This window comes from Helicoverpa zea, chromosome 22, assembly GCF_022581195.2.
Source record: "Helicoverpa zea isolate HzStark_Cry1AcR chromosome 22, ilHelZeax1.1, whole genome shotgun sequence".
In the NCBI taxonomy this organism is placed as follows: domain Eukaryota; kingdom Metazoa; phylum Arthropoda; class Insecta; order Lepidoptera; family Noctuidae; genus Helicoverpa; species Helicoverpa zea.
The window spans coordinates 7,921,290-7,944,022 of NC_061473.1; the positions used below are offsets into that span (position 1 = coordinate 7,921,290).

General features: G+C 36.7%; 1 protein-coding gene across 2 annotated transcripts in view; it reads right to left on the reverse strand.

Moving 5' to 3' along the window:
• LOC124641189 overlaps positions 1–22,733 on the reverse strand; it is an 87,901-nt gene that overhangs the window by 34,284 nt on the left and 30,884 nt on the right. For both annotated transcript variants that reach the window (XM_047179194.1, XM_047179195.1), the window contains exons 2-4: positions 4,678–4,885; positions 3,518–3,705; positions 2,787–2,882 (exon numbers count right to left, since the gene is read on the reverse strand). In XM_047179194.1, coding sequence (XP_047035150.1) covers positions 2,787–2,882; positions 3,518–3,705; positions 4,678–4,849 — 456 coding nt within the window. In that variant the 5' untranslated portion in view covers positions 4,850–4,885. The remainder of the gene's footprint in view (positions 1–2,786; positions 2,883–3,517; positions 3,706–4,677; positions 4,886–22,733) is intronic.

A 22,733-nucleotide genomic window follows, 5' to 3' on the forward strand; every position in this document is an offset into this window, starting at 1 on the left:
TCTCATCTCTGTTAATTAGATAGTTAATGAGGGAATCTCAAAATGTGTTCATATCGATCTCATTATTGCAAATTTATATTATACCGATACAAATATAGGGGTGCCTGTGGTATGTTTGTATGTCTGAAGGTTCCTCATAAATCTGTCATACTTATGTGAACAACGCATCAAAATCCGCTCACTATTTTACCAGAGAAGGGTTATGTTTGAGTTTATTGCAAACAGACAGATACTGCAAAGGGCTTTGTTTAAATACGTAGTGATAGTAACAATACATATGTATAATTAGGGCCCTTTTCTTCGTTTTTGGGGATGCATCTGGCACATATACACATATCTGGTAGGATGGCTATGATCTAGCGAACCTAGTACACAGAGAGCTCCAGATGAAACCAAGGTGAGGGTTAACCTTTCAAATCTTGCAACAAATAATCACAAATGTAAAACCCTAGCAATTGACCAAATTTAGAACCTTCGACATAATAAGCTCTAGTTTCGACAACATTTCCATTAATTTAGTGGTCATTAATAATTTCTGTTTTCGCATTGGCACTAAACGCACTACTGTTTATTTAAAATAGCTCTGGCTCATTACTTGATCCAATATTTGGTATATATATTATTAGTCCAATGACCTTTGTCTTTGTGAGTTATTTGTGTTAGTCCGAAAGGGACCTCCCCTGCTTGCTACGTATTTCTAATAAGGCACCATGTACAATACATGGAGCTAAGACGTGATTTCGTATTTATAGCAACTTTACCATGGGGAAACATTTCAAAATGTTTATTTTTTATAGTTGTCTCAATTGAAGTTTCTCCGTGGACAAAGCACTTTAAGGAAATGAGTAGTTTTTTAGATACCAATTCATTCTCGGGTGATTTTGTCAGACATCTTTAGTGTCCAATTGACTATGTTGAGCTCTACAAATGACTCAGATAATTAATTTTAAAGATGATTTTACCTAGACAATACTTCGAATCGGTAAAATAACAGTTTAGATAGAAAAAAATAATACATATTCTTGCTGTGCATGCAAAAAAGCAAACTTGAGTCAGTTCTATGAATGAAATAAGTTTAAAAAGCCAAACCAGTGTCGGTCAAAAGACGTGGGTTAAAAAACAAACATGGAATTATTCGCAGAACTGATGACCCCACATACATTAGTATAGCTGGTGATTCAATTGTTAATACAATATTGAGACAGGATACACCTTAAGACTTACAACCAGTCTTACAGACCTAGGGGTATTGGGTTGCCCGAGCAACTGGGTTGAGGAGGTCAGATAGGCGGTCGCTCCTTGTAAAGCACTGGTACACAGCTGCATCTGGTTAGACTGGAGCCGACCCCAATATAGTTGGGAAAAGGCTCGGGAGATGATGATGACGTTTCGGTCCCGGTCTCGTCCCGGTCGTCGCGCCACCTTTTCCGGAACCTACCCCGTCTGCGGTGGCCGTCTTGTGGTATCCACTGGGTGACAATGTTAACTAGCACCTACCTCCATTAAAAATAGCCATACTTAAACCTCTAAATTACAAACTACATGAGTTAACAACTATATTGTTCACAGCATCGCCAGCAGTAATTACTAAGAGCAGTGACAATCTGGATAAGAATCTGAGATGGTAAGATATGTATGTAATCGCTGAAGGAACGATTTTCTTTGAGAACACGCGACTAGGTGTTATGGTGAATTTTTAATTGTTTTATAACGTGTGTAAGACATGTGAGTTTGAGGAAATTATGATATAAGGTGTGTATTGTTTGTGCTCACAATGTTTAGAAAAAGACACAAGATACGATATTGTTGTAAGGAAAGTTGTTTTTATGTAAGTACGTATAAATATACATTATAAAGAATATACTTAAAAATTACTGGACATTTCTCCATTAGAATGCTATATTATCTCTCATTAACATATATTATGCCATACATACCTATTTAATCGAGGTATGGGAAGAATTTTGTTCATATCGATTTTATTTAGGTATTATCTTTGTCTAGTTAGCTAACAACAAGTAAGATAGCTATCAAATATATCCCCAAAGGCAGAAAACACAGGACCTCAAAAAACACACACCTGTATTGCGTATCATTCTTCCGACATTATCAATTACAACAAAACACGTGAGAAGAAGTCACTAAAAGTTATTATGAAAATTAACCAAGCTTGCATACTTTGCGGCGTATTACTCTGTAGCGTCTGTATTATCAATTTAATACCAATTCCATTCCATTACATTAGGTACATTATTGTAGAAATGGTAACAGACCATAATACAGTACAATAATTTTCTTTAGCAACTCGGGCGCCCTCTGTTGAGAAGCACTAACACCAATCTTTACGGTGCGTCTTTATGTGTGTGCAATCTTTATCAGCCCCTCTGGCGTCACACGTCAGAAATTTATCATGATCTATACGAACGTTTTAACATAAAGGTCACAGATGTCGCTACACGGTATAGGTTCTACTTCTCACCGTCACCAACAGATGGCGTTGTTTTTAAACACGTTTTTAAAGTTGATCTTAACATCTACTATGCTAATATTGAGTTCGGCATTATTTTACGTAAAACTGTTAATAATAATAAAGGGCGTTTATAAAAAAAAACATTAAATCATACTAATCAGAACCTATGAGGCTGTCCCATCATTGCATGTAAAGCACTTGCTTGATCTTAAACTTTTCCCCTATGAGGAAATGGGGCCCCTATTTATAAAGCTGTCAGCTGTTTGTAAACCTTTCCAAACGAGCTTTAAAGCTAAAAAATCGAATAAAAACTTACCTCAGCCCAGAAGCAGACGATAAGGGACGATCCAGACATAAGCAGTGGATAGTAGGCAGACAGAAGACTCGTGGCCCAGCCCTCTTGGAACGCCGACTAGAAAAACAATAACAAAAATAATTAAAAACAAAAGTGATACGCGCATTATAGAATTTATCGATAACAATAGAGGTTGATAACATGATTCGGTGAGTGAATTTGATGTTTTTTGTTCTTATCGAGTGCGAAATTTCCCTTTGTTAATCTGGTTGTTTTGATGTTAGAGTCTTTGTTTTAGGGCTTTGTTAAGCAATTACGTCTCAGGTGAAGGGAAGGTGCTTCAGAATTTCTTTTGAAATGGTGTAAAAAAAATGGGATCACAAGTGCTTATTTTGAGCCCGATTCTCTCCATCATGTTTGCAAACAACTTACTGAACGAATTTTGATGCAGTTTTCAGCAATTAAAAGAGAGTTACATGAAGAGGGTTTATAAATAATATTTATAAGAACGATGTGAAGAGTGAATAAATTTTTGTACAAGCTGTTTCCTTGCAGTTTCGCCAGCGCCCACGACCCATCTGGAGGATTATCTTTCCACAGAAACTATATAGTATGTTATTCAGGGGCAGTTTAGTTTCCAACAGTGGAAGAACTTAATAAATCGGTTTGGTACTTTCGGAGCCTTCACTGTACAAGCAGGCAACCAAAAAAATAATATCTTATTTATTATAATAGTTTAGATGAAAACTTACCGGTGAAACAAAATAAGCTCCCCTAATCAGGGACGCCAAGAACGCGACGAGGTACAACATCTTCTGCGTAGTAACCTTGCATGCTCGGAGGAAGGTGGGTGCCTTCAGTCTCCTGTACTCCGTCACCACGCATATGGTCAGCTGGACTGCGCAGACAAACGCTACTAGGAGGAACACGCCGCCTATGCCTGGAATTAGAGAAAAAAGGGGGTTTTAGTTAGGATTATTTTAAGTTGATGTCCTAATTTCCGGGGCTGCGGGATTGATCGAAAGAGTTACCGCGGATGTGGTACATAACGGGTTGGCTTAAGAAGGAACATGATGGGTTTCAGTCAATAAGAATCTAACACGCTGCTAACCCCACAGCGGGAGGGGTCATTTGACGATTTCACATAAAAAAAGAAATGTGCTAGTTTTAAAAGTATTGGTTTTCAAAAATCTCTTCCAACACACCCATATGTTTGAGCAACACCAAAGTTGATATTAATACATTATTTTACTTACTTCTAAAATTCTAAAAAAGCGTTTAAAGCAATCAAGCTTCATTCCCGCTTAACGAACAACGTAGTTTAAAGTCTTTGTAATAAAAAGAAGTAAACCTCGAGTTTTGACAAAATTTTCCTTATTTAGATACCTGCTTGTCAAATCTTTTTACAAGTCTCGTAAAATACTTAATGGTATGCATTTTTGCTAAATAAATATACACTAAACATGTTGTTTGTCAAATAATTTTAATATTTTGCATCGAAATATATGTGGTTGTTTGTTTTGTACATCAGCTGATAACGAATCGATTTATCAGTTTTACGTTCCATTGAAATCCATTGTTTCCGCTAAATGAGAAGGAAATGTTATACATGGATGGATACGGTCATCTGGTAAGTTAATAAACTCCTGAATTGATAAAGAGGTACATAGAACCTCAATATAAATGATTATAGATAAGAAAATTTTTGTTCACGAAAATAGTCATGTCTTCGATCTATCCGCAGTCTCGTAGTCTACTACCACATGCTTATGAAAAAAAAACTCATTTCCCTGCCTCCACAACAGTTTCGCAAGGAAACCGCTGAACTGAAGGAAAGTGTTTTATTCGAGCAACATGGAGTTGTGTCCTCAGGATACAGAGGAATCTTCGAAGCTGTTGATGCAATACTTACACGCGTGGTAAGGCATGTTAGGGCCGGCACACTCGTCCCCCGAGTACCGGATCTCGCACAGACACGTGCCGTTCATGCAGTCGCCGCGGCCGCTGCAGTCGAGCGCGCAGCCGGCGCCGCGGACCGCTGCCGACATCACTGCGTCAGCGTAGTACGCGAGCAGCGAACGCATTTTACGGTGAGCGACGGTCACCGTCGCTTATGTGTACTGGAATTAAAGAAAAAACGATATGTTAGTTTATTGAAAATATAGACATTTGAGGTGTAAGCTATTGTACTGTGCACTCAACGCGGTACAATGGGTCAACATGTTGAGGTTCCTGTTTCACGGTTACGAAGTTATTGTTTACACGGGGAGGCTATCGTAGAGAGCCGGGACGATAGCAATATTTTTCCCATTTTTTCTATGCATGTGAATTCAATAAACATATTACCCCGCATACCCATATCTTCTAAATCCTGTCCTAACAAAAATTGCAACCATGACACAAGCCATCACTACGCCAACGTTCACTCAAACTGGTGATGCAGAAAAAATGGGCAAACAAAATAGAAGTCTATCCCGCAAGGTAGCCGAACAGAATAAAGGGTGATTGTCCCGGGGAACACTAATATCATAGTATAGATAGTAAACACGAGAGGGGCTCCCAAAGTGTGTGACCGTGAATTTATCGATTACTTGTTTTCGCTACTTCCTCTTGGCAAGCATCACTATCAGTTCCGTGTTATTCACAATCGGTTAAATCGTGGACGTTATGTTATGATGCTGTATAATTTGTTGGTTACGTCGTAGTAACTATGTAGTAATCTGCGGTTGAGAGTTCCAAACCTATAGAGAATGTGCCTTAGTCACATTTCCACCATTTTCGTCTGAATTTAGCAGTTTATTTTTATTGTTGGTTTTTATATAGACGACTTAATTTCATGTGTTCTCTTCTTTGATTATATGCAACCTACGATCTTATAGACTTCTAAAAGAAAAAATAATTTAAAATACCGCTAAAACGCCTATGTTTTAGCTCTACTTTAATTTGTCTCCATATCATATGAAAATTATTTTTAACATATCCCATGATTCAGTTCCCTAACAAAAACACACGAGCATTTGATCTCCACCACACCTGTACAAATCCTAAGTCCTCAGTAAACACAGAAATGCAACGCTCACGTTACGACTCAAGATGATGACGTAACATCTGCGCTTACGCAACGCCCACGTGCTCACGGGGTCGATGCACCGGTGCGCCTCTAAAATTACCCGCGGCCTTACTGAGATGAAAAGTGCGTGGAATTGGCCCAACACTTTGTATGCTGTCGAACTAATAAACAGTACCTAAATGTTGCTGTGGAAAAAATATAGAGGTATGCCTTTTGAAGCATAGGTATCAAGCTAGTCGTAGCATTCATCATACTGTATGGACCTACTTGCCCCTGTTAATTCTCTCATTTGGGAGAATCCTAAATGCCCTTAAACTAAATAACAGACCAATAAGGTAAGAAGATGCGCTAATGTGCTTGCATTAATTTCAAAGAAAAGCAAAAAAGTTGGACAGCTAGAATGGGGTGCTAGAGGAGTAGTAGTTCTATCAGAAAGACTGGCCTATTTGTAGCAGTAAATATCAATTTTATTACCATTAACACAGACATTAGTAAAAACACTAAAACTTAATACATATATATATATAACTATTGGTTAAAGACGCATAATCCTTGAATAGCCCTGTTACATGAAGGTCGAAGGTCAAAGGAACAAATAATAAATGGGTGGGCATTGAAACCGCCTCGGTACGTGTTTGTAATTCCTATGAGCATACATAAATATGAAATGAACGGGGGACGGATCGGAATAGAAAAAATACTTATTTATATGCACATATTTCGATCGTTAAAGGAACGACAAAGATACGATGGACGGATTGAGCGACCGACAGAAAATAGAGACGACGTTATGCAGAGAAGAACTTTACAAATTGAATAGGAATAAAGGCAGAAAGAAAAAAAAGGAGGAATCTCTTGATACTTACATCAGCTACTATTTAGAATTAAGCAAAATATTGTAAAATTATGTACACAGTGAAGTAATAAACGATTTTCTTATTTATTTATTATATAATAACCACATTATGACATTGAGTCATCAGCAAAACTCCGTTACGTTTGCGTCTGTGCTCAATAGCCAAAGACTCGCAAAGAAGAAAATCAACGAAATCCAAAAGGCATTTAAACCTTTATTTCTTAAATTAACAGATAAAGTACAAGCTAGAAATGGCAGTAATAATACTATTCACGCTAAATTATCTTGTACACATCCCACGCTTTGCCACCGCTGACGGGAAAGTGCGTGGGCCGACAATAAGTCGACCTTTCAAATTGCTAACTCGTTTCAGTTGTACAGTACATTCATGCAACCACACACGATTATCGTTGAGAAAGAAAATGTGCGTGGAGGAACAAAATGTTTTTTCATTACCGTGCATAATAATTTCGACCGATGATACAAAAGGTTTGCCCACAGATTTAGAAAATCTGCATTAAGTTTTCTTCTTATCCAGTTAGCTGCAGGTTTAATCACCGAACAAGACGACAGAGGTTCTCAAATCCGACTGACAGTCAAAGACCTCGGAGTCCTTCTATTACAGATTTATTATTGGGACAGAGAAAATAGCTTGGTAATGAATTCTCAAGCATTTCTCATTTTATCCGCAATTTATTTGAAAGCTTTATTCTAAAGAGATCCGTCGCTATACTTCATTTACAAAAATAAATCTCTTACTAAAACGTCTGTACCAATCAGTAGATCACCGGATTACAATGACCTGATGTCGTAGCTATCATAAACTGCTATGCACTTCCTGAATTCCTGATCGCTTAAAATATACTGTTTGGCTGCCAATGTTCAATTTCACTGGCGAAATGTATTCTTTAACTAACACCCTAGTTCATATTCTTATCTCCTGGCCTACTTCCATTCGTGGTTTTGCGAGGGTCCCGTGAGAATTATTTCACCCGTTATAGGCCTTTCCCTAAAATCTATCCATCTGTTATTTTGGTTACCAGAGATAGCTTTTTGACATTAGCCCCGTACAAGAAGAAATCACAAATTACATATAAAAATTGGGAAAGGGGGTTCGTCAATAAAAGAGCTTTCTAACAAAAATTACTGTTCAATTTGGCCCCAAAGTTTCTGAGAATGCCGCGTTTGGCCATAGGGAATTTCCACTTGTTAATGTAAGTAGGTTTTAGGTCCGTAATATACGCGTAAAAAAGCACGTTGTTATCTGGTAGGCAGTTGGTAAGTGCGATAATGAACACAATGAAATTGTTATAATTATGTACGTTTACAATATGATGAATGAGATACCTGTATTGTACGCTCATTTTATTATGTTAATCGACTCGCCAACGCACCACCACACAGGTCGACAGTCTGACAACGACTGACTCCCCACCGCTCGATCCGGTATTTATAACCGAGTGACGTATGCGCACGAGGCGTCATAATAATGACATAACCTATACAATGATGCACATGTACCTGCATACACTACATCTCTCCCTTGTTGTTTTGATTTTAACCTTGTTTCAAAAAGTTCAACAATCAAACTCATAAATATTTTGGTAATTTCTTAAAGATCTATCAAACACCTGCAGCACAACAAAACCACGCTATCAGATCAGTCCACCGATCACACTGCCATCAAACTGATTTACTTTGTTCCGTTTCCATTTCATTTCCCTTTCCATTTAAGGAGACGACAGATATCGGTGATACTGCGGGACACTACATCCCTTCCCTTGTGAAATAAACATAAATAAAAATCCGTCCCTTTGCAGACGGTAACATACCAGCATCTGCTTCAGGCTCAACAAGACAAATTCGTAGCAGTGATATCAGGCCGGCAAGTTTAACTTCAGGTTTTGTAGCCGCTGTTCCGGCCCTGTATTATATCTACACTAGAGATGATCCGTCCATTTGGCAGACATCCCGCCAATCAGTCCATGTGAAATCAAGCAAATCTCAAATATTGCTGTACCTTCAGATAATGAGCACTCATCTTGCTTGGTTCGACTTCACTTAAAACTGATACAGAATGCATTGTTCCAAGGTAAAAGATCGGCATTAGGGTACCTCATCAATGCTTTTCACTCATTCAAAACCGTACGAGCCGTACGAGGAAAGTAATCACATAAGATCGTCCCAATTGAATGGTGACCTAGATGGACTGTTTCCAATTTGATGATGACCATATACTTTGTCACCCATTTAATGGTGACCACATACTTTGTCTCCAATTTAATGGTGACTCCATACTTTGTCACCCATTTAATGGTGACCACATACTTTGTCTCCAATTTAATGGTTTAAATTGTAGTTCTATGTACGAGTTAAGTACTTTGTGTGCCTTGTAAGCAAGAGAATGCTAACTCAACTAATTTTGGTAATATGTAGTTTTTAATTTGAGAGTGGAATATCAAAGCCTATCATTATCTCAGCAATGTAACAAACAATCTGGTCTTCAACCCTATTGATCAGCGCTGGTACTTTGCACGTTTCTGCTAGTACACTCGCTGAAATTCTGATATAGGCTTTAAATACCCTACATCAATGTATGTCCAATATCTAGTCAAGAAACTGTAAGCTTCTTAGCATTCAACACCCAACATATGAATACCATACTGCATATAATAGTGCGATAGGAATACTTATATTTCGGTTAGGCATCCAAGAACACTATTATCACCGGACATTGCGTTCTGTAATGTTTGTTTGCTTTTCCTAATGTGGTTTTCAAAAATTTAAGTAGTCAAAGAATTATTATGCTTTGATGGTAAGCTTTTTAGTGTCATGGTTACATATTGATTATAACGAAGGTGTAAAGTAACATTACGAATCAGATTTTAACTAATTAGAACCATATTATGCAACGAACGCACTTTAACAGGTGTCACTAACTTTGCACTATATATTTTGAAGCTGTGACATTCTGCATCACCATAAAATAGAAGAGTCCCTGACCCTCAACTCATGCTCTTCTTCCTTTCAACAAGGTGACAGCAGCTCACAAACAGTTTTCTAGTCGATGCAATTTTCCTTTTGCAAAACAACCGCTAACCTTTCTAAAACATTTGTCTACACATAGATAAATGTGGGATTCTAATTCTATATCTCAATTTCATGAGCAGCTATGCTGCTCTCATGTCATACTTGACCTCATCAATTTGATGATCAGCTTTCTGCTGCTTCCATTTTTAATATTTTACGCTTTTCCAATTTCATGACCGCGTATAGGTAACGTAATATTTTTTTTGTTTTTATGTAAGTATAGTTGGCTGCATAAGTATGTTTATAGTTTCGTTCAAAAGCGCTTACCCTTTATTGCAGCTGACTTTATCTACGTTGTTTTAGTTAGACAACCAGAATATAAAAATATTATTATCTTTTATAAGGACAGCACCCCAGTAAATTTTTAAACGATTTGGTGACTAAGGGCAATTTTACTTCCTATACTTTAAGGAACACTTACTCAGATTATATATTGCAGTAGGACTTAGGAACTTAATAATATTTTAGTTATTATTAACCAAATGTCGACGCAACTGTGTAGTTTAATTAGCACAAAAGAGTAATAAATGTCGATAAATGTAAATAGTGATAAAGTTCTTTACCTCTCGTGCGAGTCCAATTGTCTTACGGTAACCTAAGATTGGTGTTCGAAGATCAATTATTATTAACCCTAACGCTATGGACACAAGACATTATTTTGTTAATAGATATCCATCCCACCACCCATATGGATCTTATCTTATGGGATGGGTTGAGGAAATTACACAACTTTATATTACAAGTAGGTGTGCACTTCAAGAATATATTAATGTGATGATTTATTAACTTGAGATCAATAAATGGATTCTATTTCATATACGTTCATATATGGTTATGTTATTCGCCCCTATGGAAGCATATTCTTCCACAACTCTCAATGTACTTATACTGCTTATTGGTACTGCAATACTGTAAAACATAATTTGCAAATAACAATATTATAATGAGGGCCACTTTGTTAAACTATTTGTAAACACCAATGTAAATCAATAAAAAAGAGGCTAAGATACCAATTAAAATTCATTCAAGCCTGAATCTTGAAGGTTTTAAAAGCACACGCAATCATCAACTTTTGAGAACTTGATTGCAACAATCATCCATGAGCTAATCATCATTAGACAGTTCCCAGAGTAAGTATCTACATTGGAACTCCTTCCAGGTATCATCCTTAAAAGATTTTTTGTCACAGATGAGAAGGCCCAGTTGGGTAAATGATGATGATGTCCTCCTAGCCGATTATCGGCTACGGCGGCTGTACTCACGTAAGGGGATTGGCCAACTGCGCAGGACATATTATAGTGCACAAGCATTTGCGCAGACACAGGTGCACTCACTGTTCCTTCACTCTCATAACCCGATGGGACGGCAATCCGACACGACCGGAAAGAGATCAGGCGCAGGACCGACATTTACGTGCTTTCCGATGCACGGGTGTATCAATCACCAACTCATCAGCCGCGCTTGCGACAGCTAGACCAACGAGGCAGTTGGGTAGATAAAGTAGCATTGTCAAATAAATCACAGATTGCTCCAATGCTTAGTTCCATATTCTTTTGATCTAAGAGTTATATATCAACCTAAAGTACTGAAATTACAATTGTGAGCTAGCATGTTTACCAAAGATTCTATCTATTGAATACCAAAATTTTGATCCACATTTTCCAGCTAGTATTGCTGCTTGTATGCTGTTCTACTGTTCTGTATCTTCTGGAATATCTCTGTTGTATAACAACCTCTTTAATACAGCAAAATAAAGTAAAAGTATTGAAATTATACCTAGGGTGACTGAGCAACTGTTATAATTAACACTATTATGGGTAGGCAACCCACTAGAGGTGTTGATGGACTTGGATGTTGTGCATAGGTGAATACATACCAGTATAGCTGGGCGAGTTCTTCAACATCCATGGCCAACCCACTACGGTCCCTCAATGTGCTGTTTGTTTAACTAGATACCTAGCACATGTTTGTCATTTGTAGAACCGTTGAGTATATAACCCACCAGTTTGTTCTTGTAATATCCTCTATATTGCAAGCACTTGAATTAAGTTAGTTAAGTACCAGAACAATATAGCAGGTATAAGTTGTTGACTAGACTCTGAGAAGTTAAGTTTGGAAGCTTTTTATGATCCAAATCACCGGGCACAGAAAATATAAAAATTATCAAGATTTACTATTTAGTTGTTGCAGTAGTTGACAACTATCGCCAGATATTTTATGCGTGTACAGTCAATTGAATGACCAGTAGACGTTCACTACCGTTAACTGTCAAGCTGTCACTTTAATGACCAGTAGATATAGACTACTGCCAACTGTCAAGCTGTCAATTTAATGACCAGTAGATATAGACTACTGCCAACTGTCAAGCTGTCAATTTAATGACCAGTAGATATAGACTACTGCCAACTGTCAAGCTGTCAATTTAATGACCAGTAGATATAGACTACTGCCAACTGTCAAGCTGTCAATTTAATGACCAGTAGATATAGACTACTGCCAACTGCCAAGCTGTCAATTTAATGACCAGTAGATATACACTACTGCCAACCATCAAGCTGTCAATTCAATGCCCAGTAGATATAGACTACTGCCAACAATCAGGCTGTCAATTTAATGACCAGTAGATACACACTACTGCCAACCATCAAGCTGTCAATTCAATGACCAGTAGATATAGACTACTGCCAACAATCAGGCTGTCAATTTAATGACCAGTAGAAACACACTACTGCCAACTGCCAAGCTGTCAATCTAATGACCAGTAGATACACGCTACTGCCAACTGCCAAGCTGTCAATCTAATGACCAGTAGATATACACTACTGCTAACCGTCAAGCTGTCAATTTAATGACCAGCAAATTTTTGGAATAGAATAGGTCTTTATTTGCTTAGAATGCAGGCACTTACAAAATAGGATTGTAAACAACATAATAAGATCCGTGTACATTCCGCCTTGTTGGCATGCAAGCACAACAATTATTAAACACAATTGATTATAAGGCAAATAGGTTATTGTATTATATCCTCTAGGAAATCCCACCACTGCTAAAGTCGTCTTGACGACAATTCAACAACCAGCAACTTTATATTGCTTCCAATAAATGCCTATTATTGAATAAACTTTGATGCAGGTTTAAGAATGAGTAAACTGATCACCAAGTAATGATTTTGTATTATTAATTACTCATTTGATAAATATTAACACCTGCAATAAATATTGCTACTTCCATTAGAATTGTAACAAGGTAAACTTAAACAAAGAATTACGTAAAAAGGTTAAAATTTGTTTGCAATTCGGGTGATACATACATGAACATAAAAGTTATGTATACTTTGTCATTCTACTCTCTTCCCTTCCTTCTTTCCTTTTGCTCTTTTTAATATGATTGAATATTAACATCGGTCAGAGGTTACTTGTTGTCAAAGCTTATTTAGCATACATTAATTTGGTATAGGCATGAATAGGACAAATTATTTAGTATAACCTTGTATATCAAATATTTTTCTGGATCACAGAACTAATAGGTAGTTCAAAATTATAAAAATTAGATAATAGGTAACTGTTGGTCCAAACACTCACGGTTTTATCCTCGTCGCCAATGTATTGTACGCTCATTTTATTATGTTAATCGACTCGCCAACGCACCACCACACAGGTCGACAGTCTGACAACGACTGACTCCCCACCGCTCGATCCGGTATTTATAACCGAGTGACGTATGCGCACGAGGCGTCATAATAATGACATAACCTATACAATGATGCACATGTACCTGCATACACTACAATACCTAATGCTATGTAATTATTTCAACATATCTATTTTTTCCAACCAGCTTCCAACTTCGGGACCGCCTGCGTTTCACAACTTCAAATGCTTTTTTTGGAGTGACTCGGCTTCCCAAGAGAAAAATACATCCTAGCTACTACCTCCTCAGCTGATATGGCATATTCTTACTTTCTTATTTCTCAACAATGCATTTCTAGAAACCACATAGAAATTCGCCTATCTGTTTTTCAAGTAACCCGTTGGCGACTATTTGCATGAGTATCAGTAATGTCAACGCACTCATTATTGTTTGTCCTACGAAATGTTTATCGTAACACAGCAATACCACTGCTGTATCTGTTTACATATTTATGAGATGCATAACATTATGCAAGTGACTCACTGTTGCCTAAAAGTCGTCTCGAAGAAAAAACGCGAATTCATCTATCAATGTCATTAATCTATACGTCGAAATGGATAAAAAAAAATATGACTGTCATGGACTTCATATGATACTTCATTTGTTTTATTCCTCACAATAAGTTGATACGTCATCTTTCTCTTTAAAATAACAACCATTAAAAAATCCAATGTGAGACCCAAACTGGTGTATTCTAACATCCGACCTAAAAATTGGTGCGCAATACGCCAACCCTTGCTGCTTATAACGATTTCAAATCTCCTTAAAATTCAAATTACCATTATCAAGTTTCAAGGAGAAACCCCAACTGGTGTATTTGATGCAGCTGACCCAAAAACTTGGCGCGCAATAAACCAACCCTTCTCTTATTTCCCCTCTTATTCCGATTTCAAAGGCTACGAGTAACTACGACCTTTTTGAAGGACAAACGCAATAAGGTCAAGGCGAGACCCGGGGATTCTCCCTAACAGAAATATCTACGAAGGTTCTGAGTAAAACTTTTTCAATAGAAGCGCAAAAACGTGATAACCTTGTAACTTGTAGGATGGTGTACTTGTAAACATAGTATTGTAAGTTAGTATATTTATAGCACGGAGGAAAGAAATATGTATAGCAGAGATGCCATAAGGAAATTAGATCGGGCGCCTTCTTGTAGGTCAATGTAACGTATGGTAAGCGTGATCAGTTACTAGATCTAACGAAACGTTCGGGTCCCTTGCCAAATCAAAATCAATCTGTCAAAGATTGGTCTTGATTGATTGGTGATTTTACTTTGAAAATAATGGACGAATCTAATGAAGGTATCCAGGGCGGAGTTAGTAACATTCCTCATGCCCCGAATACTCGCTATTTGGCGAGCTACTTTTTTAGGAGATTTTGCGTTATAACATCTCCGCTAGTCATTTTGTTCTCTATGGTATATACGTATAATAACTTGTTTTGAGGTTCTATGTAGGTTTCTACCTTCAAAGGGCAGACTTAGTTGATGATATTTTCCTTTATGGGGGGACGGTGTCATGTCTGCCTTGACATTTGTTTAGTGCGAATATAGTACTGCAGAGCTTGTTATTTTTCTGCGCTTTAGACTTATCCTCATGTAAGAATAGAAAAATACTCTGCTATTTGTTGTATGGACTAGAATGCTGTTAGAAATGTTTATCTCCTACTCGATTGCTTGGTCAAACAAAAGTAAATCTTAAATAATATCTTCAAGTGTCAATTAGTTTTCCCTACTTTGTAATAAAGAGCACTTGAAGTACTCTTGTTAGACTTATATCGATTACAAGTTAACTGTCACACTTTATGGACATTAATGGCTCTTTTCTTTCATGTTTTAATCTTTCTGCATATTTACTGGAACCTGTAAATATTTTTATACACATGCCTGTCTTTTTCTATTCTTCTTTTTCTGTATAACCAAAAATCTTAAGTGGTCAGTCCATTTTGCAATTAAATATGTACTTTGGCAAAAACATACCAATTATAAAGGTACAGTACAACTACCCAGTGTTATTGAAACTTGTTTTGGCAAAAAATCTACTTAGTACATTGTACCTAAAAAAAGTCCATAAAGCTCAACACCACAGAGCAAACCTCTACCTCCATTCAAGGCCGCAAACAAGCAAACATCTCACAAACACACACACACATAAACAAACGAATATACTACACACAAATACAGGACGTTTTCCTGCGCACTGCCCTCGTACGTGGCACGCAAGTGGGTCACCAAACTCGAGATAACTGGCCACAATTAGCACGACTGCTGGCTATTCACAGCTGAATATTTCTACGAGTGACTATTTTCATAGTATTTTGTGAATTGGAACTTTATAACTGTTTGAAAAATAGTATCAAGTTTCAACACTCCTAAGTACCCATGTTTTCTGATTCTGGCTGATTTTCGGTTTTACAAGTGTCTCTGAGAAACGTCTTTCGAATTCGATACCGCCTTTCGTCATGCGGGACAGTGTAACTTCCCAACAGTGTTGATTTACAAATCAGTTAAGTGGTATCGAATGTTCGGACTTTCGGCTTCTCCGAAAGCCAAAGTTATAGAAATGTTTGAAACTTTTTTATTAAAATAATTTAAAAATGGTTCACAGACACATCGCGCCATTATTGTCTCAGACGTGCAAACGCCTCTTATCGTACAGGGAAAGTTCAATGATCAGCATGCTTGTTTATTGTGTTTTCTAAGTATTTTAACGATACAAGCCTTTGTTTCCTCTTAATTTTTTTATTACCATACATTCTTAATTATCTTGTGCCCATTAAACCATTATATCAAAAAAGACTGATCATCTCAATTGACGCCTTTTCCCAATTATTTTGGGGTCTGCTTCCAGACAATTAGATAAAGATGAGTACCAGTGTTCTACCACCTTCATCACCATTTATGAAGTAAAACGATCGTCGTTCTCCGAGCCTTTATCCCAACTATGTTAGGGTCGGCTTCCAGTCTAACCGGATGTAGCTGAGTACCAGTGCTTTACAAGGAGCGACTGCCCTATCTGACCTCCTCAACCCAGTTACCCGGGCAACCCTGTACCCCTTGGTTAGACTGGTTATGAAGTAAAACGATAAACAGAAATATATTCTTAAATAAATAGTACCCAGAACGATTCAACTGACCCACATGGGCAATTAACCTACATTCCGTTAATGTATTGTTTGTAAACAATAGCAGTGGCATTGTTGAGCCATTCGGTAGTCACTCTGAGGAAATTAAAATTATTTCAAGCCTTTGGTATTCTCCAAGTTTCCAACCAGCATTGAGCAAGCGTGGTGATTAACGGGCAATCCTTCTTTGTATGAGAGGAGACCAGTATCCCACTGCTGGGCCTGTGCCCAGCAGTGTGATACTGGGCCTGTGCCCAGCAGTGTGATACGGGGTGGGGGACGGTGGTGTTTTGCTAATCCTGCTATTAACTAAACCACTTGAAGTTTATCTAAAATATATACTTCACACCCTAAAGTAGGTACCAATATGGTAGATAGGTAAGTGATACATTTATCAAATTATCGCGGATTAGTTTTATTTTGTCTTGTAAATTACGAGATTTCGGCAAAACAAAAGATTACAATTAAAGGTAAATAAGATCTTGGTTGGTAATGAAAACTAAAACTGCCACTATATGCCAAAATTGCTACTTATTTTAATCATGTCCTCCTTCCTACAATATATTTATCCCAATATTGTTTGTAGTCCGCGCCCAATATTGTTTGTAGTTTGTTGTAGCAGCATAAAATATCTGATTCTGCCATACTTCTATAAAACGATTGTTGTGACGTCATCTCAGAAAAGACATTCTTTCCAGCTACATCAGATCACTTAATAACAGTTTAATAATGAACGATTTGCATCCTGAGAAAACTACTTGGTGCAGTCAACTTCATAGAGAACTTTATGCAAACCCAGTTTCATTTTAATATACCACCAAATCAACAAAATGGAAACGTCTTTTTAGTTAAGACCACAAAAGACCTTCGCATTTATAGTATTCCTTCATAAGTTTCAAACATAACTACTTATGTCTCCCATGATGAATTGAAGTTTTGGAAACCAGCCAGACCTATGATTTTACTCTAAAACTCTTTCATACATTCAATTGAAACTCACAGGGCGTAATAATTAACCAACCGTGGACGCATTAATTAATAACGAAGATTATTAGTATGACGCATACACGTGGCAATGTATAGAGGTATACATAATATGCAGTACTATACATAATGCGGTACATATGTAATGATAACCGAGATACATGGGTACTTAGATGTGAGACACGGCTGGACAGGTGTCAACCATAATTGCAATTGCACTTACATAAGTATTAATATAGGACATAGTATTGTATTCCGTTTAGAAGATTCTGTTGACGATATTTCATGATTAAGTGTAAAGAGTGATTATTCCGTGATTAACTATACATAGGAATAAAATTACAGATTTTTTGCAAAGTTCAAAAAAGACCATACTTGGCACTTAAATGCTTTAACGGCGCTTAACAATCCGCAGTTAAATCGAAAAACAAGTCATAAAGTGAAGATATTGTATAGCCGAACCCTAAAATTATAGGTAACTATAGTTCGGCCATTCAGAGAATGCGTTCCTGACACGTCGCGATTGAACTGACGACGTAATAACATTCATTGATTATTGATATAATAATGTTGTTTTAATGCTCCTCAATTGTTAAAACGGTAAACAACCAGCAAAAATATTTTTATCGTAACTGCAACGCCATTGCAAAGTTACGTCGTCAGTTCAATCGCGACGTGTCAGGAACGCATTCTCTGAATGGCCGAACTATAGGAAGAGGTACCTATAGATACGTTTAAACCAGGCACTTTGTGATAAATATCACTATCTGTTATCTGCATTATCGGACCTGAACACCTGCAAGCAATCAACTTTTTTGCGCAGTGCGAAAAGTCCTATGAAAGTCGCCAAAAATGTGACACATCAAACAGATAGTACCTTTATGCCTACTAGTGAGTGACCAATTTCGTAGAGGCACCAAGGTCCCTTTAGGTAGATTATGTGATATGGGTATATTAGTCACTGTTGTAGATATGATAGGGACCACCTGGATGGAACAAATGCGTCATTTTCAGGTGACTATCTTGTGTTGTCATTTTCCAGTACTAACGTTTACATGACTTTCCACAGCAACAGCAGTCGGTATAATTCCATACTAAAGGCCGTCAGGCGTAGTCTAAAGCAGGGACTAGGACAAGTTAGATGTTTAATGTGACCCGACACGCTTTGCTATGATGGGTATTCCAGTTTTTTTCATCTTTGAAACTTACACTTCGAAGGCACATATGGATCGGCGTAAAATATCATTTATTACACCGTTAACAAACCTAACTTATCAATTAAATAAAAACTATAACAACCCCTAAACTACACCATTTAGGAGCAGATTCAATGACAGAAGTTGAAAGTCACTTCTAAACGTAATATTCTTTGGCCGTGACACAGGGCCCAAGTGAGACACGTTTTCCAATATTAATTAAGACTATGACTAACGAGTTAGATCGATACCCAACTATTATAACAATTTAACGTCGTTTAAAAGTTTAATAAACGTTATCTTAATTCCATCGATCGTAATACCTAAGTCGCACTTACGTTATAATAACGTTTACTAAACGCGAAAATGGCCCCAGTTATATGACCAACATTGTCGTATAACGGACATACAAAAGTCACAAGCTGACTTCGTTAAGTCATTCAAAAGTCGTATGAACGTTATGGAATTACCACTTTCGTCGCGCAGAAGTCGCATCATAACTTTACAACGGCTTGTTTGTTGTATTGTCGTCATAAGGGCGTTTTTGAATGATTAAAACGTTTTATTTGAGTCAAGGAACAACACCTGTAAAACTTATTCATTTTTCTTGATAGTGACACGGGGTTTGTGGTTTTGTAATAAAAAATTACAAGGAAATAAAAGGTGATGAGTGTTATTTAACTTATATTTATATATCTCGCTAATAAATGTATCTGTCTCTCATGCCGTTTAGTTCGACTTGGTATTAAAGTTTTATGATACTATACCTATATGTATTTATTTCAGATTTTCATGCTCCCTCGCAATTTTGTGTTTTAATGATTATATTTTTATTAATAAAAATATTTTTATTTCTAAAAATGTAGGACATTGTTGCTTTTGTCACACACCTATCTCTTTACGACGTTTTAAAGACATAAAGTCGTATTAAGGTTATTTCAAGACCATGCAATACGCCATGACAGCTAGTTATCCAAGGATCCATTAAGGAAATCTCGATTTACTTTCCTTTTGAAATTCCACTACGTTTAAGTCTACTCCACATTTTTTTTGCTTCAATTTTTCGTAGTAAACTTAATTAAATATTCCGTAAATAGAGCGGACTAGCCGTTTTTACAGTCAAAAACTGACTTAAATGCGACTACAAGTTTGATTAAAGTTAGGGCATGACATTAAACGTACATCATGTAATATATATGTTATATTTGAGTATTAAATAAACAACCAAGTCATTTAAGAGTCTCCAATTGACCGCTGTAAAACAGGATCGTGATCGTTATATAAACGTCACTGTGAAAACGTTTATACAACTGCTACATTACATAGATGTCATATAAAGGTTTTCAAAGACCTAATTTGGTCAGTTCAAAACGTTTAATAGACTATAACGTTAGTGTGACTATTGCGTTGTCGTAAAAACGTTTTAGCTAAGACTGTAATATAACGTCGTTTAGTTTAGTCTTATCAACGTTACTAAGACCAGCTTATTATGACATATTCGTCGCACTACTAATAAGTTAAATCAAAGACGTCTACAGGACCTAGTAGTCATCTCACTATCATTATAAGACTGCTATCCAACTTTATGTCGTATAAGTTAAACCTTATATGACGTTTTTGTTTGTTGGGTAACATGTGTTTAGTTTTTACTAGGGGAATCGTAGGTTATAGCAATTTAAACTTGCCATCAATCATGTGACGGCAAACAGCTGTAAGTTTTCATAATGATTAAATGTTTTATTGGATGGGTAAAACGGTGTAAATGAAACATTTTGTTTGTAAAGTATTTTGGTGTTACTACAAAATTTTAACAAGCGCTTGACACGTGTTCAAAGAAAATTTGATTACAAACAGTATTTTCCAAAATTGCACAATTTCAGTTTGACATAGAGCTACAACATTATACGCTTATGCCCAATTTCACTAACAGCTCTACGTTACAGGGTCGGGTCCTGACAGGATCGGGGGGACCATTAAAAAGACCTTTTTGTTGTTCCCAACCCTTGGGAGTCACCTTAACATCATTTTTTTTCCCTGAAAGATCTACGTAGTCGGAAACCGGCACAACCGTTAACATTAGTGATCTTTCAGGCAACAAAGATAAACTTCTCGTAAAACTTTTTTTCACTATGCCTAAAAAATATGAGTTTTAGGCTAAAATTTACAAATATTTATAGTACTGGTACATTTATATGACCTCATGAACTCATAAAATTCATAATCTCAACTGTCGACTACTACTGTTGACTACTCTTTAATTAAATGTAAAGTTATATCAGCGACACGTGTTATGATTATGTATGTATAGCTTGAAAATATATTGATTCATACCTCCTGGTAATTTTAATACCTAGTGCCTACTATCATAATCTAGGTATCTTTAAACTTTTTTATTAGTGGAAAAATATTATCCAAGTAGGTACTTGTTATTTATGTATATGATCTAGGATAGGTTAATTATTTGTCGTTACCTAGGATAGCATAGTAACAAGATATAGATCGATTTTAATCGAAGTTTCTCTTTTCACTACCAAAAACATATCGTATGCTCATTGTTTCAAAACAAAGGAGGAAAAGAAGAAAAAAAATCAACGAAAGACTTGTGAAAATAATCAGAAAATTGCTTTTTATTGACTTACTGATTGAATAAACAATAATGTTAACTTTTCCCGGATGTTATGATTACCCAAACATTTTAATACTTACGGAATTTTAATGCTTAAAGGCTGGATAAATCTAGTTTTTTTTTTAGTTATTATAATACCGATGTATTACCTATTTTTGGTTTATCTTATCGTATTGACAAAACACTGCGGGTAAAACTAATAAAAATCGTGTGCTCATGCAGAAAGTTAGTAGCTGCGATAAAAGTAATACCTATTTTAAGTAAAATACGGTTTTCGTATTAATAAAATCAGTGGGATGTAGGGTAAAGAGCAGTATCTGTGTTTATGAAGCTTAATACTTTAATTAAATTGTTCCTTAAACTTGTTACTAAGTAGCAATGCTGTACTGCGCAAGGGTTTCTATACGGTTGTATCATCGAGATCTGTCATACTTCAAACACAAGACACTTGAAAACCGATTCTACAAAAACTATACATGCTCGTCACAAATCCAATAGCTAGCTTTAACAAACATTTGTTCCAAAAAAACCTGCATGAACAGTCCTACCACAACCAAAACGACGAAAAAACAAAACACAATCAAAGGTACCAATACATGTGGTTCTGTAAACATCGACGTTAGGTTTAGTCGGCCAGTTAACAGAACACCCGGTCAGGCCTTGAATTCCTATCATTTGTCAACAAAGTGATTGCCTACGTCACTCGCTGCTGATATGTCGCTAATCGTTGGTAGACTACACAAAATGTGGGAGCTGGGGATTTTGTTACAAGATTAGTTTGGATTTGTGCCTAAAATAAACCTTTTCCTGAAATAAATCTGGACTGTAAGAGATTCAGAATAGTGACGATGTTTAAGCTGTACTGTAAATGCAGGATATAATTACGAGGCACAACTGAAAAACCAAAAAAAAAACAAAAACCAATCAGCCAAGTAACTGGGAGACTTCCAACTCTAAGGAGTTCAAGAAAATGACCTAGTTATAACATGGGCTTTAGAGTAGATAACAGCCAAATGTTTTACACACAGTATTTAGAACTTAAGCCAATATAATAAAGCCATTCCGTGTCCCATCCGCCAGAAAGAAAAATATAGGAAAGAGTTACACGTTCTGTACCTAAGAGCGATTATGCGCAATATAACGTTTAAATTTTCTTTAAAACTTACTTCAAGTACAGCTCATACAAGACTATAAAGACCGGGTAGAGTTGGCTCCAAATATTTCCACATTCCCCGGCGCTGCAGGTGATTTGGCAACTACCCACAATGCCGAAACTTGGCGGAAAAATACAAGCGTAAGACGAATTTAAACGAGTATTCTGTTCAATGTAGGA